The 21,778-nt window shown below is 41.7% G+C and overlaps 1 protein-coding gene across 1 annotated transcript in view; it reads left to right on the top strand.

Annotated features, from left to right (window-relative positions):
• LOC114662573 (putative bifunctional UDP-N-acetylglucosamine transferase and deubiquitinase ALG13) overlaps positions 1-21,778 on the top strand; it is a 122,872-nt gene that overhangs the window by 42,784 nt on the left and 58,310 nt on the right. Inside the window, 1 exon segment of the mRNA XM_051935405.1 lies at positions 12,096-12,160. Coding sequence (XP_051791365.1) covers positions 12,096-12,160 — 65 coding nt within the window.

The raw sequence follows: 21,778 nt of genomic DNA on the forward strand, positions 1-21,778 counted from the left end.
CACCTATAATAATCATTCCATATAAGACTGGACTTCTGGAAAAATCTCTGGATTCAAAACTGTTTTGATTTATAAATTATCCCTAATTTGAAGTTTGTGTTTCTGCTGCCTGTCTTATTCTGTGGCTTCCGAGACTTTATTGAACAATTGAAGAAGTTGTTGGTAATGTTTTGCCTATCCTAGTTTTGTGAAAACAAAATTGGCTAATTTGACTACTCCATTTAGTGCTGGTGTTCCTTGGTATTAAAGAAAGATACATGCATTCAGGAGTGATCTGCTGTTGAGAATTAAGATTTTAATCAAGAATTGTCTATTTATTCCAGAGAGGAGAAATTTGAACTAATGCTAATTATTTAGTTACAATACAAATTTTATCTCTCTTAATTTGGAATCGATCATATGTATTTAGCATAAGAGAACCAGAATCCACATTTTAATCTTTTTTTAAAAATCTACCTTTTATTTCTTCTAGCAGATACTATATGAAAAAAATTCACTAATTATTTCATACAGAATTTCATCACAGATCACTTTAACAAATGGACAAAAATACCAATAGGTTTACAACAACATTGTTTTGCAAATTGATGCTCCTATATATTTAAATAAAATATAAATGATAAAAAAATAGATTTAAAAAAAAAAAAAGTCCAAGATTTCTTATTGCTCAAATTTTTCAAGTATAGTGGGGTCATCCAGCGTACTATTACTCAAGGGAATAGAAAGCTTGTTAGCCTATTTCTTCTTCAGATCAAGTTCACATATTAACCTGTGATCTGTGAGATGCTAAACACTGAAATCTTAACTTGCATTTTACAACTGAGCAAGGGTATTTAGTTAGCGTTAAAACCTTGGATCACAGCTTATGTAGTGATTCTTTATTTCTGTAATTTAATACAGCAGCTTCAAACACAAGTGCTTTGCCAGATAGTGGTTGCTAATTGTAAAGTCGGACTTGAAATTGAAATGATGTTGCGATTACTACCACAGAGAATCGCGACGAATGAGAGAATTATCTCTCTGAATTGTGGGTTAGTTACAACAAAAACTAAGTTGAAAAAGTATGAGACTTTTTTATGGACTAGAAGGCTGAATTATCACTGACTCCTACAGTGGGCTTTCTGAAAGGCAATCTGTTACACTTTCAGAATTTTTTTTGACCAACCGTGTCTTTAAAAATTTGCTCCAAGAAATGGTTTAGGCATTTTAAGAGCATAGCCCAAACACCAGTAAGTGTAATTTTCAGAGCACTAGTGATTTATCTAGTCATGAGCATACACCTGCTTGCTACTCCTCAAATTAATATTAACTGAGATGCTGGACATCTCAAAGTGTATTTGGTAGAAAGATTCTGTACTTGCTTTTAGTAATTTTTATTTGTGAAATGTCTACTCACAACTGTATCAGCTATGTAAAAAATGACGCAATGTGCTTGACTTCCAAAGCTTGGAGAGAAATCCTAAGTAATATATGGTCTGTGGAAATTCAGTAAAGAAATTTTGTAAGTTTTATTTGTAGGTTCAGTATTACTTCCATTTGCCGAGAAATTTGGAACATTAACCACCAAAGGAGGTAAAAAAAAAAAGCCTGAAGTCCTGAAAGAGATTCAAATTCATTACAAAGGATGACAACAAGCCAAGTTGCATATCTGGCAAAATCCTCTTCTTTCTGATCAGTTTACAGTTACAATTGGGAAGATGAACAGATGTTAGCTATTGCAACTGACTCCTTTTCTTGTGAAATTTTGAACAATGGGAGGAAAAAAGTGAATAAATTGTACCAAAAATTAAATGTGCTCACCTGGCAAACTGTAACTATTTTATTTAGTCTTCTGACTTAGCAATAAAGCATTCGAAAAACACACGTTGTCCAAAGACATTAGAGGAATACCACTGTTGTTAAATGCATTTTAGAACTCTTTTCACCAAATGCATAGGTTGAAGTACAAGAATAATGGGTATTCTGCTCTCAGATCAAACAATTCTCCATCTTAGACATTCCCCTTTCACATTGTAAACTGCACTCTTCCTGTTGATTTGTACACAAACCCATAGTCACACCTTCAGTTGTGCCACTGCCATCCAGTTCCGTCTCTGATACATGTATGTTGAACCATGTGCAAACTGAAATTCTTTATAAACATGCATGTAAGACAGGCAGGCAAGCAGTTTAAAATATAAATGTACTTCTATGTGGCTGTGGTTATTCGTATTGCAATAGCTTGTGGTGTTTCTCCCGCCACCCGAGGAAAGCACCTGAAATGAGCCAGTTTATTGCCCTGCCTTTATCTAAAGCCTGTTATGAGTCTTTTACTATACTGGTTCACATTAACTTTTTTAGGTGAGGATTCCTGCTTATACAAAAATGAATGGCGATTATACAATTTTCCATTTGTAATTGCCCTGCCGCGGGTTGATTTATGGGCTATTGCTACACACTTTCTGCTGACTGTTAGTCTGGTATTACCCGGCATAGGAATGTAGAATCCAATCAAGAAAATGGGCAGAATCCTTTTCTGTTTTCAACTGTGATCTTGTGCATCTCACACACACATACACACACACACACACACACACACACACGTAAAAGTAGCACATTTCTCTTGGATACTTACATTTTATTGGTTTAATGAACACTGGTATTTCGTGTTCCTGCTTTTCTTGGGGTTCATTTTTGTTTCTGATCAGTGATATTAGATGTCTGCTCAGTTTAAGTAGTACATGGCCTTTGGAAAATAAAGGATAGACATTGTGTAAAAGATAGTTTTGGAGCTGACTTTGACATCCTTAAACATATTGATTTGTTTGTTATGTAAAAATAACCTGTAAAAATTACACAATGACAGTGAGCTCCAAAGTTGAACTACAGGGATTCAGGGTTATAATTGTGCTATGTAGAGTACCAGGTTATAACAGTTACACTTAACATGCAAAATGTGAGCGTCCTGGAGTACTGTATGCAGCTTTGGATGAAAAAACAGTGCTAGAAAATGTACCGAAAATCGCTATTAAATGTATATGTACAAATTGGACACATTTTCAACTAGTAATTCAGAACTTAAGATACATAGTGCAAGCTGACAAGTGCAGTTGACTGCAACATTTTAGAGAGATTCAATTTTCTTTGTGGTGATACTTGCGTAATATAACATCATTGCTTGCTGTTCACCCTGTGTTAGTGTGAATGGCTCATTCTCATCATCTCTCCATTTATGCATTTGTCCATTTGAGTTTCCAAATGTAAAACACTGTTAATACACAATTTCTCTCAATTTACCTTGAAGTTTTACCTTTATGCAAAGAGGCACTTCCAAGTGTTTAACTCTATCACTAGCAGATTAACTGCAAATTTATCTAATTTTTTTCCCATAACACTTGTCCCATGTTACTTGATGTAGATGCTCCTGTGTGACCTCTAGAGCGCATGCTTATTTGAGAAAACCGTAACTTTAGAGATTTCATCTTGACCATTTTGCACTTTGTTGCTACATTAGAAAGAGCTCTATGGTCCACTAGAAATAAATAAAGGACAACTTCATCTTCAAAATCCCTTAGAGTTTTGGCATTGCTTTGTGGTCTATATCGTGATTGAAGTAGTGTTCCAAAAAAGTGTTCTCAAATTTTTCCCTCTGGTCAAAGGCAGTGAAGTGATTTGTCTCAATTACATTATGAATATTTCTACATAATGTGCATTAAAAAGAACAGAATGCAAAAACATCCTTAGAACTGCCTGGCTTCAGCTGGGTGAGAATACCTTCAGCTAGTAGTTTGTCATAATCATGCTAACATAGGCAAAAAAATTTGGATTGAAGCTTTTGGCTGTGGGTGCTTTCAAGGCAATAAATCTACACAAGGCCTTTCCTAACTTTTGAAATTTAATTACAGGAATCAATAAGGTCTAGAAATGAGAACAGCAAAATTCTGTAATGTGACGTGTTCTATGACAGCAAGGTAATTTGTGTTGTGTTTTATAATATGTCAGGATAAATTACATTTTTAGCTGGCTGAACTTGCACTTTTGAATGTTCAGTTTTCATCTGACTAAGTTGGCTGCAGACTAAATTTCTTCAGTTAAACTGAACAGAAAACATGGGTACCCTGACCGCAAATTGATGGGTAAACTTTTTAAGCAGAACCAGGAGATGTGTGTACAAGAACATAAAAGGTGGAAGCCTGGAAATCACTAATAGAAACCAAAGCCAAGATGTGAGACAGAAATGTAAGAACAAACTTTTTGAGCATAACCAAAGGATTCATGTAGAGAAACAAATGGTCAAACCAGGAAATCACTAATAGAAACCGAAGCTAAGATGTGAGACATAAATCAAGGTTGAAAGAACAAGCAGGAGGTCAAAACGGAATGAAACACACAATAATATTAATAGCAGACATTTTGTTTGATAATTTTGGTATCCACAGATCTATTAAGGACTGTATCCAGCAGGGAGCACACTTTCTCAACTGGGATGTTTCTTGATGCAGAACTGACTAGAACCAATACTATCCCTTTTGTACCCATAGAGGATAATAATTACAAGAGAGAAATATGGTACATAATAATAATAATAATAAATTACATTTATATAGAGCTTTTCTCAGTACTCAAAGTGCTATACACACAGGGAGCAACCAGGAAGCAAAACCTTAACCTTCCACAGTCTCCTTACTGCAAACCAGCAGCACTACCACTGCGCCACCTGTGAGGACATCCCAGCTAAGTGGGAGAATGCTGACACACAGATGTCCTATTCAGTGAGAAATGTCTGCGGTATAGCCGTGCTGGATTCTCATCATTATAAACACTCACGTAATTTAGATATTCATAGAATTCATGTCAGATATGGGAGACCACCAGAAGCACTGGCAGGTTATTAATACCTTCACAGGCTCTGGGTTTTTTAAACCATACTGGTCAAGCAGACATCCACACCTTTTAAAATAACCTGCTTGTGTCCTTCAAGTTTTCTGCCCATCTCCCTAACCTGACTTACAGCTGTCATTTGTCAGTCTCTCTCTCTCTCTCTCTCTCTCAGCTGAATTGCATGGCTTTGTGAAATAAATTTCACAAATTAAATTTGGCGCAAGTAACCTTGCTACAGTCCACCCTTTGATAGTGTAATTTGTGAATATTCTCAAAAATCATGTCTAATATTCCTAGGGAAATGGAGTGTACCTTGTACTTTTATGGTTAATTTAGCAAGTATACATAATCTGTTTACATATTACAGCTACAAATGACAAACAGAACTCATCCATCCATCCTTTTCTGCTTATCCGAGATTGGGTCGCGGGGGTAGCAGCGCGAGCAGAGATGCCCAGACTTCCCCATCCCCGGCCACTTGTTCTAGCTCTTCCGGTGGAATCCCGAGGTGTTCCCAGGCCAACCGGGAGACATAGTCCCTCCAGCGTGTCTTGGGACTTCCCCGGGGCCGCCTCCTGGTTAGACGTGCCCGGAACACCTCACCAGGGAGCCACCTCATCTGACTCCTCTCGATGCAGAGGAGCAGCGGCTCTACTCTGAGCCCCTCCCAGATGACTGAGCTTCTCACCTTTTCTTTAAGGGAAAGCCCAGACATCCTGCTGAGGAAACTCATTTCAGCCGCTTGTATTCACGATCTCATTCTTTCGGTCACTAGCCATAGCTCATGACTATAGGTGAGGGTAGGAACGTAGATCGACTGGTAAATTGAGAGCTTTGCCTTATGGCTCAGCTCCTATTTCACCACGACAGACCGATGCAGAGCCCACATCACTGCGGATGCCGCACCGATCTGTCTGTCGATCTCATGCTCCATTCTTCCCTCACTCGTGAACAAGACCCCGAGATACTTGAACTCCTCCACTTTGGGCAGGATCTTGCCTACAACCCTGAGAAGGCACTCCACCCTTTTCCGGCTGAGGACCATGGTCTCAGATTTGGAGGTGCTGATTTCCATCCCATCCCCTTCACACTCGGATGCGAACCGATCCAGAGAGAGCTGAAGATCATGGCCTGATGAAGCAAACGGGACAACATCATCTACAAAAAGCAGTGACCCAATCCTGAGTCCACCAAACCGAACCCACTCAACGCCCTGGCTGCGCCTAGAAATTCTGTCCATAAAAGTTATGAACAGAATCGGTGACAAAGGGCAGCCCTGGCGGAGTCCAACTGTCACTGGAAACGGGTTCCACTTACTGCCGGCAATGCGGACCAAGCTCAGACACCGGTTGTACAGGAACCGAACAGCCCTTATCAGGGGGTCCGGTACCCAATACTCCCGGAGCACCCCCCACAGGATTCCCCAAGGGACACGGTCTAACGCCTTTTCCAAGTCCACAAAACACATGTAGACTGATTGAGCAAACTCCCATGCACCCTGCTAAGGGTGTAGAGCTGGTCCACTGTTCCGCGACCAGGATGAAAACCACACTGTTCCTCCTTAATCCAAGGTTAGACTATCTGACGGACCTTCCTCTCCAGGACCCCCGAATAGACTTTTCCAGGGAGGCTGAGGAGTGTGATCCCTCTGTAGTTGGAACACACCCTTTGGTACCCCTTCTTAAAGAGGGGGACCACCACCCCGGTCTGCCAATCCAGAGGCACTGTCCCCAATGTCCATGCGATGGTGCAGAGGCGTGTCAACCAAGACAGTCCTACAACATCCAGAGCCTTGAGGAACTCCGGGAGTGTCTCATCCACCCCCAGGGCCCTGCCACCAAGGAGTTTTTGACCACCTCGGTGACCTCGGTCCCAGAGATGGGGGAGCCCATCTCCAAGTCCCCAGGCTCTGCTTCCTCATTGGAAGACATGTTAGTGGGATTGAGGAGGTCTTCGAAGTACTCCCCCCACCGACCCACAACGTCCCGAGTCGAGGTCAGCAGCACACCATCCCCTCCATATACAGTGTTGACACTGCACTGCTTCCCCCTCCTGAGACGCCGGATGGTGGACCAGAATCTCCTCGAAGCATTCTGGAAGTCGTTCTCCATGGTCTCCCCAAACTCCTCCCATGCCCTCGTTTTTGCCTCCGCGACCACCGAAGCCGCATTTCACTTGGCCTGCCGGTACCTATTAGCTGCCTCCAGAGTCCCACGGGACAAAAGGGTCCTGTAGGACTCCTTCCTCAGCTTCAACTTCCTCAGCTTGACGGCATCCCTCACCGCTGGTGTCCACCAACGGGTTCGGGGATTGCTGCCACGACAGGCACCAACCACCTTACGGCCACAGCTCCGGTCAGCCGCCTCAACAATAGAGGCATGGAACATGGCCTATTCGGACTCAATGTCCCCCACCTCCCTCGGGACGTGGTCGAAGTTCTGCTGGAGGTGGGAGTTGAAGCTACTTCTGACAGGGGACTCTGCCAGACGTTCCCAGCAGACCCTCACAACACGTTTGGGCCTACCAGGCCTGACCGGCATCCTCCCCCACCATCAAAGCCATCTCACCACCAGGTGGTGATCAGTTGACAGCTCCGCCCCTCTCTTCACTCGAGTGTCCAAGACATGTTGCCGCAAGTCCGATGACACGACCACAGTCTATCATCGAACTGAGGCCTAGGGTGTCCTGGTGCCAAGTGCACATATGAACACCCCTATGCTTGAACATGGTGTTCATTATGGACAATCCGTGACGAGCACAGAAGTCCAATAACAAAACACCACACTGGTTCAGATTGGGGTGGGGGGGGGCATTCCTCCCAATCACGTCCTTCCAGGTCTCACTGTCCTTGCCCACGTGAGCATTGAAGTCTCCCAGCTGTACGAGGGAGTCCTCAAAAGGTATGCCCTCTAGCACCTCCTCCAGGGACTCCAAAAAGGGTGGGTACTCCAAACTGCTGTTCGGCACATACGCACAAACAGTTAGTACCCGTCCCCCCACCCGAAGGCGGAGGGAGGCTACCCTCTCGTCCACCGGGGTTAACCCCAATGAACAGGCTCCAAGTTGGAGAGGGCAATAAGTATGCCCACACCCGCTCGGCGCCTCTCACAGGGGGCAACTCCAGAGTGGTAGAGAGTCCAGCCCCGCTCAAGGAGATTGGTTTCAAACTGTTCGTCGAGGTGAGCCCGACTATATCTAGCCAGAACTTCTCGACCTTGCGCACTAGCTCAGGCTGCTCCCCCTTCAGAGAGGTGACATTCCACGTCCCAAGAGCCAGCTTCTGTAGCTGAGGATTGGACCGCCAAGGTCCCCGCCTTTGGCGACCACCCAACTCACACTGCACCCGACCTCCTTGGCCCCTCTCACAGGTGGTGAGCCCATGGGAAGGGGGACCCACGTTGCCTGTTCGGGCTGTGCCTGGCCAAGCCCCATGGATGCAGGCCTGGCCACCAGGCGCTTGCCATCGAGCCCCACCTCCAGGCCTGGCTCCAGAGGGGGGCCCCGGTGACCCATGTCCGGACGAGGGATAACACCGTCCAAATTTTTCTTCTTCATAGGATGTTTTTGTTGAACCGCTCTTTGTCTCATCCCTGATCTAGGACCAGTTTGCCTTGGGTGGCCCTACCAGGGGCATAAAGCCCCAGACAACAGAGCTCCTAGGATCGTTGGGACACGCAAACCCCTAAACCACGATAAAGTGGCGGTTCGAGTAGGGGACAAACATAACTAGTTATATTTAACATATTCTAAGTGGATGGTGATCACTTAGTGAAAATTCTCACAAGTGGTGTATTTGGAGATTTCCTTAATTTTTCTGCAGAGGTGAGTATATTCTTTCTCCTGTTGTCTTGCATTACTTAGTGTTGAAACTGAATATCACTGGTCCCTTTCAGTGGGTACCATGGCCTCACATTACATTATGAATCTATGAAACACCATAGTGGACTCATTTGGCACTTAACATTTTCTAACTAAAGTATATGGATATATGTGCCCACCCCTTTTGGTGTCTGATCCCTTTTAATGAGTTATAATAGTTATGGCACAAATCAGATGCTACTGTAGTATTTCCGATCTATTGCTAGTATTATCATTGGTCTTTACTAGTATTATTGAATCATTTTTAGAGAGAAAGCATTCCACTATACTCTATCCTCTCCAGCTTCACAATGGGATGCTCTATTCCCCTTTGGTTTACAATTCAATATAAGTGGTTGTGATTTATGCACGTCCTCATACCCTTGTGCTCCTCTTATAATACTTTCAAATATTTTTTTTCTAAACTTACTATACATGACTTTTTCAACCCAGTGGTTTGTAAATGAGTCTCTTCTTGGTGGCTTTGTAGATCCCTCTGAACAAATGTGTGGCTGGTACAGGAACTGAAGAGGCCTTGCCATTACTGGAACAGAAACTAAACAGTCTGATTGCCATTACAGAGCAAATGAGATGCAGACATGTTGACTTTTCCAGCAGTCAATCATGAGAGCCTGCAGCCAACAGGTGCCATCTCATCTCTTTACGTCAGTGGCATTTCATAGTCTGTGTTGCAAATCCATAAACACTTCTGCATCAAATGTGTTCACAACCATATTATGCCATCCGGTTTACTTAGCTGGGCTTACAATCTTGTTTTCTACTGTTCTTCCTGTCTGGGTAAGCGTTAATTCTTCACCAGCTATTATCATGTATGTGCAGCACACCAAGAGTCATTGGTACAGTACAGTCCCTTTTGAATCTTCTTGAACACCACCAATTCTTTGTTGATAAAACACCACCACTGTGTTATAGAGATTTGAACAACCACTAAATTCAGCAGCCAAACTAAAATACTTGATATACTAATAGGGTTAAAAAGGATCAAGGGTAGAGCAAATGCATAACTAAACTAATATTGCAAGTTTACATTTTGAACCAGATTAGTGAAAGTGTTTCTTCAGTAGTATAATACACTAAACAAAATAAACACATTGCATCAGTTATCCATCAGTTGTTTTAAACTATAACAAGATGTTACATATTTCAACTTATGGGTGTATTCTTTTTATCTATAAAGCAATACCTTTATAACAAACTAGCTTATCTTATCAAGATACAAATAAATTATTATAAAAGCACAGTTTCTAACATCTGTATCTTCATATACCACATTTTCTGATGTATAACTGACTTGATAATCAACCCATCTGAGTACATTATCACTGAGCACTAACCTTACAATATATTGATGTATAAACAAAAGCTTCATAAAATTAACCACTAAATTGTTAAATGAATGCACATTTCAGTTCTACAATACATTTCATTATTACTGAAGTAATATTTTCCTGTACATTAAAGTATGTAAACCTTTTTCTCTTACTGTATTATATATGAAGACTAGAGTAGGAAATCAATCTTGCATGATGTTATAATATTTCAGAGCTTGTTTGTGCCTCACGCATTATATTTTGTATCAATTTTGAGCATTTTATTCTACAGAATGTCAAACCCTTACACTTGCACACTTAACCCAAACTTCCATCTAAACTTGTTTTTCATGCAGCTTGTATTGTGTGTTCCATCCACTGGTCACAGTGTTTGTGAATTTGGAGAAAAAGAACATCTATAGTTCTAAATCTTTAATGCTTTTAATACGTAATTGAAATTCAGATCTTACAATTCTTAACTGACCACGCTACAAGCTGTCCTGCAGTTTTTGCTGGCTTCACTAAAACTCAACAGGGTCAGTAGGTCATTGCCTTGTTTAACATTGCATCTGGTTTTTAAGCTTCATCAGTGACAGTCCAGGCCCACTGACTAGTATACAGGATGAATTACCAATCAATATGTATTATTATTTTACTTGCTGTAGCATTTCTAAAAATTCACATGTACTGTATTACTATGTCTGTAATTTGGATACAATCCCATATTACTATGTGTGGTGTCCCCCAGCCTTTGGGATCTGCTTCACTTTACTAATTAGTCGGCTTACACACAAAGAAGCACATACTTTTAATAGACACAGACTTTCACATAATGACACATGAGGGTATCTGCTACCCCAGACCCTGAACAAGATTCTTTTTAATCCTCTTCAGACCCCTTTATCAACCAAAATACTCTTCTTTCATTTCTAACTAGATTTTATCCCACTTCATTCCCAAGTAGGTTACTTGGCTAAGGCAGATGTACTTTATTTCATTTAAACAGGACAACATTCAGCACACTGGAGAAAACTGTTTATGGAAGACAGCCTTCGCTGTCCCTCTATAACAGTGGTCTCCTGTCTTTGAATTTAGTTATACACACTTTTTTTTTTTTTTTTTTTTAATCCATCGTTCAACGAACTTGTACACTAATCGCAGTTCATGCTTATATTTATCAGGAATAACAAACACCAAATAGCCTTTCAGGATGCAAGCTGATGTTATCGTCATTGAATTGGGAGCACATCCAGTTCAACTTCATGTGACGCTGGTCTCCAGTCAAATGAGACTCCATGGCGAACCGAGTCAGCGGCAACAAAGAAACTTCCGTGGTGATCTAATTCTGCGGCAACAAAGGTTATATCCAATCATTGGGAAACCACACAGTACGATACCACAATGAAAAAGCAATCCCAGAAAAAAATCTATGCAATCACAGAATATACCAACTCGACACAAAAAAAACATATAAGCTTGAACCTTCACTTTACATTTCTAGTCAAGAGTGCTAACGTCAGCACCACCACACGCTCCACCTTAATAGTTCCTAAAGCACACAACCTCCACATACACATCGGGCAGATTTTGATTCTTGCAAGAAATTATCTTCCTTGTCTTTCATCATTATCGGAAGAACATTTTTCCTTAAAACCTGATCAGGAGATGTTTTGCACATTTATGACTAGTTTTAAACAAAAGTGGAGACATTTTTCATTTCACCAAATAGTTTAACCCAAAATTTCTTTAAGATCAGATTTCTTTCTGTTATGTGAGAAGGTGTATTTTTTAAATCCAGACTTATCCAATGGATACCTTCATAGTGTATGGCCAGTACTCTCAGGAAGGTAACTTACAGACATGCTTCTCATTGCAAGGTTAAAACCAATTATTATTTGTTCTTTTTCCAATTTAAGTCGGAGCTCTTTATATTTTAGCTTTATTTGTGTACACAATCTGCTGTTTCTTTTTTTTAACAATTGCTAATAGATACAGTGTTAATATAAGCTTGTAATTTTAACAACTATCGTTGTTTCTTGTAAACAGAGCTGCAGAAAACTGATTACATGGTGTTTGCTGGGAGGCAGTATTGTTTGGGAGACAAATGTCAGGTAAAAGTTTTGATTTTACCAGAAAGTTGTGTAAATGAGTTTGCAATGGTTTTTTTTTGTTCCAAACATAGGAATCCCCAGTTTCTTTTTTGGTACATAGAGGGTAAAGAAAAATGGTTTGTGATCAGGGAATAGCCATTAACCCTTTAAACTAGGCCTAATTTATGTCAATTTTCTGCCACTTTAATTTAACTGGCTATAACTTCGTCATGTTATACCCTTCGAAATAATAAAGGTCAGATGTTTCCTTTTCAGACTTTTTATTTTGTACCTGGGGAACTAGTCATGTTGTACACAAGTTGCAAAATTAAGTAGCATTTTTACCACAAATACACTTTGAATATGTTTTTTGTTTTACTTAACATAGGTGTTGGAATAAACTTCAAAATGCTAAAGTGTCTGTCTGTGAATGTCAGGAACTCCCAGGAAAAATGTTACAAAATATCTACAAGTAATATTTCTAGTGGGTGGGTGTTTTTTTTTTTTTTTTTGAAAAAATACTAAAAAATGGGATTGTTTTTCTCCAGTTTTACAATTTTCAAATAAGGATCCATAGCATACATATCTGCTATTGAAGACCCATGGCATGCATATTATTCTGAAGGGCAAATCTTGTTTTGTAGAATTTCTTTACCAACTATATATTATGACAATGTATCCAAATTACAACATCAATGCAAGACAACTTTATAAAAAATATTCTGAAATATAGTAGGTGTTATTTCAAAAAAGAAAACACCCCTCTCATTTAGTAGTCAAATTATACACAAGTTAATAAGAACATTCAAGAAAGCCTTTGGTATGGAGCAGGGTTGCCTTAACACAGCAATTCACCATCTTTTAGAGAAGCAAGTTTAACCTTGCAGTGTGGTTTTGGTGGTATGCAGTGTACTTTAATTATAACAGTGAGGAAATGAATGATTTTATGCAGTATTTCAAAGAGTTTGGTTTATTGTTCGATCCTACCAGCCGCTCCATACCAATGGAGCTGAGTTTAGAGTTAAGCTAAATACTCCTCCATGTTATTTAAACAAGAACTTAAACATCTACACACAAGTTTAAGCTATTGTATTTTATGGGAAACTTTGGTTATGATAGGTGCTTCATTGTCAAGCAGTGTTTTTGATGACATGACTAATACAAAATTTGTGGGTTATTTAAAGTACGCCTGTTTTGGAAGCTGCAATATATTACCATGGGACCAAAGTGGAATGCAGAAGGCTAAGCAATTATCCAGCTTCATTTTTATTTATTTATTTATTTATTTAACAATGATTTGCTGTTGTGTTTATGAAAATTTTCATACAACAAATGACTTGTGTTTACTGTAGCCTAGCTCTATTCACCAACAAGGAAAAAGTTTTTTTTAACTGGTCTCTTGATTTTAGTGTACAATTTACATAAATGGCAACACTTGGTTATTTTTATGTAATATGCTTGTCTTTTTATAAGCAGTGTCTTGTTTGTATTTCCCACTAGTGCATTTTCTGTAGATATTTGAAATCTGCTTGGCAAGATCATCTATAATCTTATTGATTTCACTTCAATTGTTTTCTTGTGTGCCTTGTAATGATTGTTTATAAAAGGTGAAAAACAAGTGGTTATATTTGTTCTTTTTTTAATAAATTAAATACAATAATGCAAACAAATCCTGTGGGTTTCTCACAGAAACTGTTATCTGACAGTATGTAGACATGAACTTGGGCTACTTGCCAAGTCTGATTTTTGGTTTTGTGATTGGAAAGTGTGAATGTGGGCATTAGTGAACCTAATTCTGTCCAAAATTGGTTTCTGCCTTTTTTTTTTTTTTCTAGTTCTTTTCTGAAAGTACCAAGCTTGCAGAACTGCTGTCCGGCTACAACTGCTAATTCACCAAAGTCTGTAGAGAATTCTGTTGAACGTGACACTCGCTTTGTCTAGTGATGTATCAAGGTGAATTGGTACAACAAGCTACTAATTGCTGATTTGCTGTTGGGACAAGACATACTCTCCAGACATTATAAAGTTTTGGGGCATCCACCTGTATATTATATTCTGGCTGCAAAAGGTGAAAAATAATTGAACAGAGATATTCAAAAGACTGACCTCCAGTCTGGTAGTTCTGTTTTGGACTAAGATGGTGGTTTTAAAGGACCAAACCGGAGGTGACGTCGTCCAAGGTGCCGGAACCGGAGGTGACGTCGTCCAAGGTGCCGGAACCGGAGGTGACGTCGTCCAGGACGCCGGAACCTGGTGGGATTTCCTGGGAATGGTCTGCAAGAAACTGAGAAAGACTGTCCGCACACCCTCCCACGCCCTGGTCTGATATGGTGGTATCACTACTCAAGCCCTTTAGGCTGTCTCCTATTCACACGTGTGTGACAAGAGATACCAACAAATAAGCCCAGACCCATAGGATTGGGTGTTTTGCACAGAGAAGTTGTGTACTCGAGAGATTGCATTGGCATGGAGAGAGCACTTACGATGGACAAGTGAAAACTTGTATGGTTGAAGATCAAGAACCCACCTAGTGACCTGCAGATTCGACTCCTTGTGGAGGGCCATCCACTGTAGAGGCGCATGGTCAGTCACCAGAGTGAACTCATGACCCAGGAGGTAGTACCTCAACTGCGTAATCACCAACTTAATCGCTGTCTTTCCACCGCCGCATACCTGGTCTCCCTATCCAGCAGTTTCTGGCTCTGGAACATAACAGGGTGTTCAACACTATCGACACTCTGAGTCAGCATGGCACCCAGGCCTGTGTCCGAAGCATCCGTCTGGAGGATGAAAGGGAGAGAAAAAGTAGGTCCTTTCAAAATGGGAGTTGAAGTAAGGGCCTGCTTCCATGTCGCAGAATGCAGCATCCATCTTATCCGTCCATACCACATTGTTGGAAGCCCTCTTCTTTGTCAAATCAGTCAAGGGCGCTGCTCTCTCCGAGAAACTGAAGTACGAACCGGTGGTAGTACCTGGCTAATCCGAGAAATGCTTGGACCTGCTGCTTAGTTCTCGGACAGGGCCATTTCAGAATAGCCTAAATATTTAGCCTCTTTGAATCCAAAGAAACACTTCTTAGCCTGCCTTTGGCTAGCGTCTGCAATACCGCTTTCACCTGCTGTACGTGATCCTTTCATATGCTGGAAGAGATGACAGAATCATCTAGATAGGCACTATACGCATTATGGGGTCGGAGCACTTTGTCCACCAGATGTTGGAAAGTCACAGGAGCCCCGTGTAACCCGAATGGAAGGACACAATACTGCCAATGTCCGCTATGGGTGCTAAACACAGTCTTAACCTTAGTGGAGGCTGTTAAAGGAATTTGTCAGTACCCCTTAGTCATGTCAAGTGTAGTCAAAAATTTTGCTTGCCAAGTCTTTCGAGGAGGTCATCCACTTGGGGCATTGTATAAGCGTCAAATTGGGAGACTTGATTAGGCCAACGGAAGTCATTGCAAAACCTCCAACTCCCATCGGGCTTAGTAACCAAGACGATCGGACTGGACCAGGGACTATGACTTACCTCTATCACTCCTATTTCCAGCATACATTTGATTTCAAGCTCCACTTTTACTTTCTTTACCTCGGGAAGCCGATAGGGTCGCTCTTTAATGATAACCCCCTGGGCGCTGTCACTGTTATGCGCAATCAGAGAAGGTCCTTCCGGGTTTTTCACTCACCACCTCTGTGACGGACAGGATAGCTGTTTCAAGTTCCCGTCTCTGTCTGGAATTTAAATCTGCACCGAAATTAAGGTTGACTGTATGAGCAAAGAATGAGCTGGGCTGAGCGGATGTGGGATCAGGATCCCTCTCCTTCCACGCTTCGGCAAATGCACATGATAAATCCGCTCACTCGGTTGACGATTGGATTGTTTTACCAAATAATCGACAAGCCTGTTCCTGTCCTTAATTTCATAAGGTCCTTGCCAGTGGGCAAGTAATTTCGAATGGGAGGCTGGAACCAAAACCATGACACAATCCCCTGGATGGAATTCTCGGAGGGTCATACCACGATCATAATAGTGGGTCTGTGCTGCTTTTGCGCTTCTTTCAAGTGACTTTTTAGAACAGGTTGAATTTTTCCAAATTGATCATGTAACTGCGCGATATACTCATATATTATATTATATATTGGTAGAGGGAAGAGCCTCCCCTTCCCATCCTTCTTTCAAAATATCCAATCATCCTCGAGGTTGTCGTCCATATAATAATTCAAATGGCAAAAACCCCATAGAGGCTTGTGGGACTTCCTGATAGGCAAAGAGTATGAGGGGGACGAGCTGATCCCAGTTCCTTCCGTCCCCGCTGACTACCTTGCGAAGCATTTGCTTGAGAGTCTGATTAAATCTCTCCACTAGACCATCAGGTTAAGGATGATACACCGCATTCTAAGTGCTTTAAGTAACTTGGTAACTTCCCTGAACGTGTCTGAGGTGAATGGCGTCCCTTGATCTGTAAGGACTTATTTAGTCATGATGAACACGCAAAGACCCCTACAAGTTCCCATGCGATTGCTTTCTAACTGGCTGAGCACAGGGGAACAGCCTGGGGATAACGAGGAGTATGATATATTTATGTCCTCAGGCTGAGGGCTCTAAGGGTCCTGCAATGTCGACCCCAATTCTCTCAAAAGGAACATCAATCAGGGAAGGGGAACGAGAGGAGCTTGGTCCCTCCTAGGAATTTGCCATAATTGACAGTCTGGACAAGAGACATAAAAACCGCGAACCTCCTCAATTCCTGGCTAAAAAAATCCGAGCTTAATCCGCTCTAGTGTTTCCTAGGAGGTGGGCGTGTGCTAATTCACAGACTTGCCGCTGGTAAATTCGTGGGATTAACAACAACTTTCTCACCTCCCTCTCATGCTCAGCTATTCAATATAATAGGTTGTTTTCTATCACAAAGTGAGGACCCTGTGACATGGGCTGATGAGTGCGTTGGCCAGTGACAAGTACTGCTGCATTTTTTTCATGTTTCAGGGAGTTGGCATTCCACTGCTCCTTTTTGAACGAAGTCGGCGTTTCCCTGAACTGAAAGTGCATCTAAGAGACAGGGTCCGGTCTGACCTCAAGGGGGTGGGGATTCTTCTGGGCTCGTCGAGGCACGGGGTGATGAAGTGTCCACCTGAGACGGCCTGGGAATCTCACCCGTCTACCTCTGGGACTTGTATATCTCTCTCCACCGGCTGGTGGCACTGTGTGGAGACAGCTGAAGTCGAGTCATCCCTGTCTATAGCTAGGCCTAAGTTTTGTCCGGGAGTAGTGCCGTAATTTTCACACCATAAGACGCACTTTTTTTTTCCCCCAAAAGAAGGTTGGAAATGTCTGTGCGTCTTATGGAGCGAATATTGCGTCACAGTCCATGATGTGCATTACCTGACAAAAGTCGACAGCCAGGGGTAGAGGGCGACAAAACTCACTGTTACGTTTAGGGATGGGAATCGAAAACCGGTTCTTGTTGAGAACCGGTTCCCACTGTTTCAATTCCTTGGAATTGTTTGCCATTTTTGCAAACGATTCCCCTATCGATTCCAGTCGCCTCGAATGACGTCACCGCGTTGCGTAGCGTCATTTACCCAGCAGGAAACATGACGCCTAAGCGGCACAAATGCTCAAAAGTTTGGTTATACTTTACGAGAAAGGATGACAACAGGGCAACTTGCAATACTTGCAAAGTAGATATTTCATCAAAGGGAGGAAACACTACGAATATGCAAAAGCATTTGCACACAAAACACATGATAACCTTAAATGAATGTTGTGTTTTTGATCCGCTCCGGACTAGTGAATCTCAACCCAGCAGCAGCGGTAACGTTTGCAGGTCCTCTCCTGTTAATACGGCAGGTAACTAATCAACTAACATTGCATATTATGTTAGCGCGATTTGCCTTATTGCAAAACCTGCTATTACTGTGCATTGCATTTAGATGACCATGACGAGATAGACAGACAAGAGTCTGACTGTCTCAGATGCTGGCAGTTCTCGCTGCAGTCTACCGGTAGCTTCTCCTTTCACAGAGGCGGGGAAAAGTAAAATGACACAGGCCAGGATAGACGAATGTCACCGAGCAGTGACTAAGTTTGTGGTAAAAGGCTTGCACCCATTTGCCACAGTAGATGCCCCCGATTTTCGGTAAGTGAATGTGTTTAATTGTAGGCTAAGTCAGGGAATGTCAAATTTGCGTGTTCTCCTCTTACCAGATGTTTCATCCGTTTCCATTTCTGAGCTGAAACGTGTTGAAGGCAGCCGTCACTGCAGATGGATGGCAAGTTTTAGTCAAGATCATTACCTCACAGTAACGCTGCATTATGTCAGGAATGGCCAGGCTCAAGAAAAAGTCCTCAAAACCAAACCAGTGTACCAGGCACAGACAGGGACAGCTGTAGCAGAGGAGACTGATGAGATCTTGGAGGAGTATGGTATCAAAGACAAGGTTGTGGCAGCCACTGTTGATAATGCGGCCAACATGGATGTAGCTGCCAAAATAGTTGATGGCTGCAGAATTGCACTGTGCACAGTTCCATTGGACTTGAGTTGATTGTATTTGTTCCTGGCTGATGTAGTTTTATTTTTGAGTGCTCAGCTCATATATACTTTTAAAAAGGAGAGTGTAAATGTTACTGGACTTTCTTGTGTAATTGCCACAAAATAATTTGTTATACTTTGTTATTGCTATAGAAGAATATTTATTTTATTATTTTACATTTACAAATTTTTTTCTGGGGACCCCGTGGCACCCCATCGAGGAGCCATAGGCTGTGGATTTCTTAAGATCTCACTGTTGGGTTTGTAAGGTCATGCTACTCCTAAATTTCTATCTTGTTCAAAGATAAGATATAAAACAAAGTTCTAAGCTAATCGACCTGTGTTCTCCTTTTTTAAAAATAAGAATCGATAGGAGAATCGATAAAGAATCGAATTGTTAAATAGAATCGAAAATGGAATCGGAATCGTGAAAATCTTATCAATTCCCATCCCTAGTTACGTTACAGGCATTCCCTCTGTGCTTGGAGGAATGTTAGACTCATTGACTCGACATCTAATCCTTGTGTGTGCGTGAGTTGCGAAATGTAAACAAAGGTAAGATGACATCAACATCTCACGAGGGAGCGAAGCGAGTGCAGAAAACAAAATACACAGCAGACGATGTTTTGCGCATTATAACTGATTTTTGTTGAGAGTGATCAGGAGATCGAACAAGAGAGTGAGGAACTGGCATCAGCTGATCGGGACACCAGCCGATGCCGTCCCAGCTGAGCGCATTCGTGCGGCCGATGCACCTATGGCCAGGTTCGTGTGGGAGGAATACCTAGACATTGATCCGTGGGAGCCAAATTGGCTACCGGACTTCACAAGACAGTATGGCTTGCTGTTGGACTCGACAGATTACCAGCCGCTGGACTACTTCAGGCTGTTCTTTCCTGAAGCTGCCTTTCAGCTACTGTCAGACGAGACAAACAGGCATGCAGAGCAATTTTTTGAATCGAGGGCTGTGCTTGCATCGCATTCTCGTTTTTCAAACTGGAAACCCACAACAAAACACGAGATGAAGGGCTTTGTGGCATTACAAATATAGATGGGATTAGACTGGCGATATAACTTCAGGGAGCATTGGTCAAAACGTGCTTTGTCCCCTGGTGGCTTTGGACAGGTTATGCCACGTGATGATAGGTACATGCTCCTGCAAAGTGATTGTGAGCAACTGAGCTTCATAATTTCTGACACTAGCGATGAGGAGTTCTTGGGGTTTCCATAAAACTAGAAGAGTGCTTGAACCTTAAAGTCTCTCCTTATTTGTTAATGACAGTGATGATGTTTCTTAATACCGCTGTTGAATATTTTGGTTGAAATATTATTCTGCTATATATTATTAAACATATTAGTACACCATTTGGTTCAGAATATTTTTTTTCTTGTTTTCCTCCTCTAAACCTAGGTGCATCTAATGGTCAGGTGCGTCTTATGGAGCAAAAAATACGGTAATTAGTACATTGCTTTTAATGTCTGACCAGTCCCGCCCCAGAATCCCAACGAAAAGTGGATTTGGGAAGAATGCCATGGGGATTTTTTTTTTTTTTTTTTTCCAGCAATCCACCATAGCTGATGAAATATAGGGCAATTTTATATTTGAGTTTCCCCATGTACACAGGTAACACTGGTCTTTATTTTTATCCACTGTCACAGTAAAACATATCGGCAAGTAACAATGGAAATGTTGGTGCCGGAATCGGAGGGCTTCAACTTTATATCCATTAATTATTACTACTCCTGTATGCGCTAGCGATAGGGGGTTGACAAGTGCACATAAACTGCCTCTCCCCGTCCACCTGTATCCCTCTTCGTCCCCCGGCAGGTTGCACACCCTGAGGCCCGGGAACTTTGGAACAGGCTCTGGTTTACATAAGAGACCTAGTCTGTGTGACGTAATCCTCATGGAATCCACTAGAGGACCGTTCTGCTCCCTCGGATTGCAAGGCTGGCTCGGATGGTTCTAGGAGCTGTATAAGCTCCTCCATGGTATAGGAGTCTCCCCAGACTGGCTGGGCAAATTTTTTGGGGAGTCCCTTTAATAGAAACAGGCAGGCTACCTGGTGCATATTTGAAATGAAGACGCTCAAACAGCCTTAGCCAATGAGCTATTTGTTCCCAGAGAGCTTCTGCCTGCCCCAGGGTAGATCTCTCGGGGTCTAACTCCCAGTTTTTTTTGTTTTGTACCTGCTGGTTTGGAAAGAGCCCATATTTATCTGGAATCATAACCCCAATGGGCTGCTCAGCTCTCTCCTCCAAAAGAACATAATGAGCCCTTTTTGTTTCCTCCATAGGAACCAGTGCATGCCCGTAAGTCTCATCCATATTCTTCCTTTGAGAAAATACTAGCCCAGTTTCATATTTAGGAAGTGGAGCTGGAACCAAGTTACTCCTGACCCCCGGACAAGCTTCCCACCCGGAAGCTCGGCCTCAGTACTTTCTCAACTGGTCAATTCTTTGGTCCTGTCCCGGTTTCTTCAGGTAACCAAAATCCTGCTGGCTACACCACTGTGACACAAAATACTCTCCAGACATTATAAAGGTTTGGGGCAGCCACCCATATATTATATCCTGGCTGCAGAAGTTCGAAAATAATTGAAGAGAGAGGTTTACAAGACTGAGTTCAAAACAGAACTGCCAGACTAGAGGTAAGATGGCGGTTTTAAAGGACCGGAGAGGAAGTGATGTCATACAAGGCGTCGGAATCATAAGTGACATCATCCAAGTTAGTGTAATTTGACTTTTAACCCTAATGCAGACAGCTGTTCTTCACTGGATAGACACCTGTCCGCTTCATTTATCCAACCCAATAAGTTGTTACTGAATTTGACATACAAGATGACAGACTGAACATTTGCTGCATATGTACTTACGTGGAAAGTTGGTTTTAAATAAAATATTTGTAGTGGATTCAGGGTTTAATGTGTGATGATGAAACTGAGATTTTAATGTTTGTTGAAACCCAATACATGATTATCTATAAACACCTTGGTTAATTATAAAGTGTCAGAGGTGTGTGTGTGTGTGTGTGTGCATGTTTTTTATTTAAATTTTTTTTATGTGTATTGTAAAAAAAAAAAAAATTTAAGTATCTCGATCACCTTAGT

Source organism: Erpetoichthys calabaricus, chromosome 12 (assembly GCF_900747795.2).
Source record: "Erpetoichthys calabaricus chromosome 12, fErpCal1.3, whole genome shotgun sequence".
Lineage (NCBI taxonomy): Eukaryota > Metazoa > Chordata > Cladistia > Polypteriformes > Polypteridae > Erpetoichthys > Erpetoichthys calabaricus.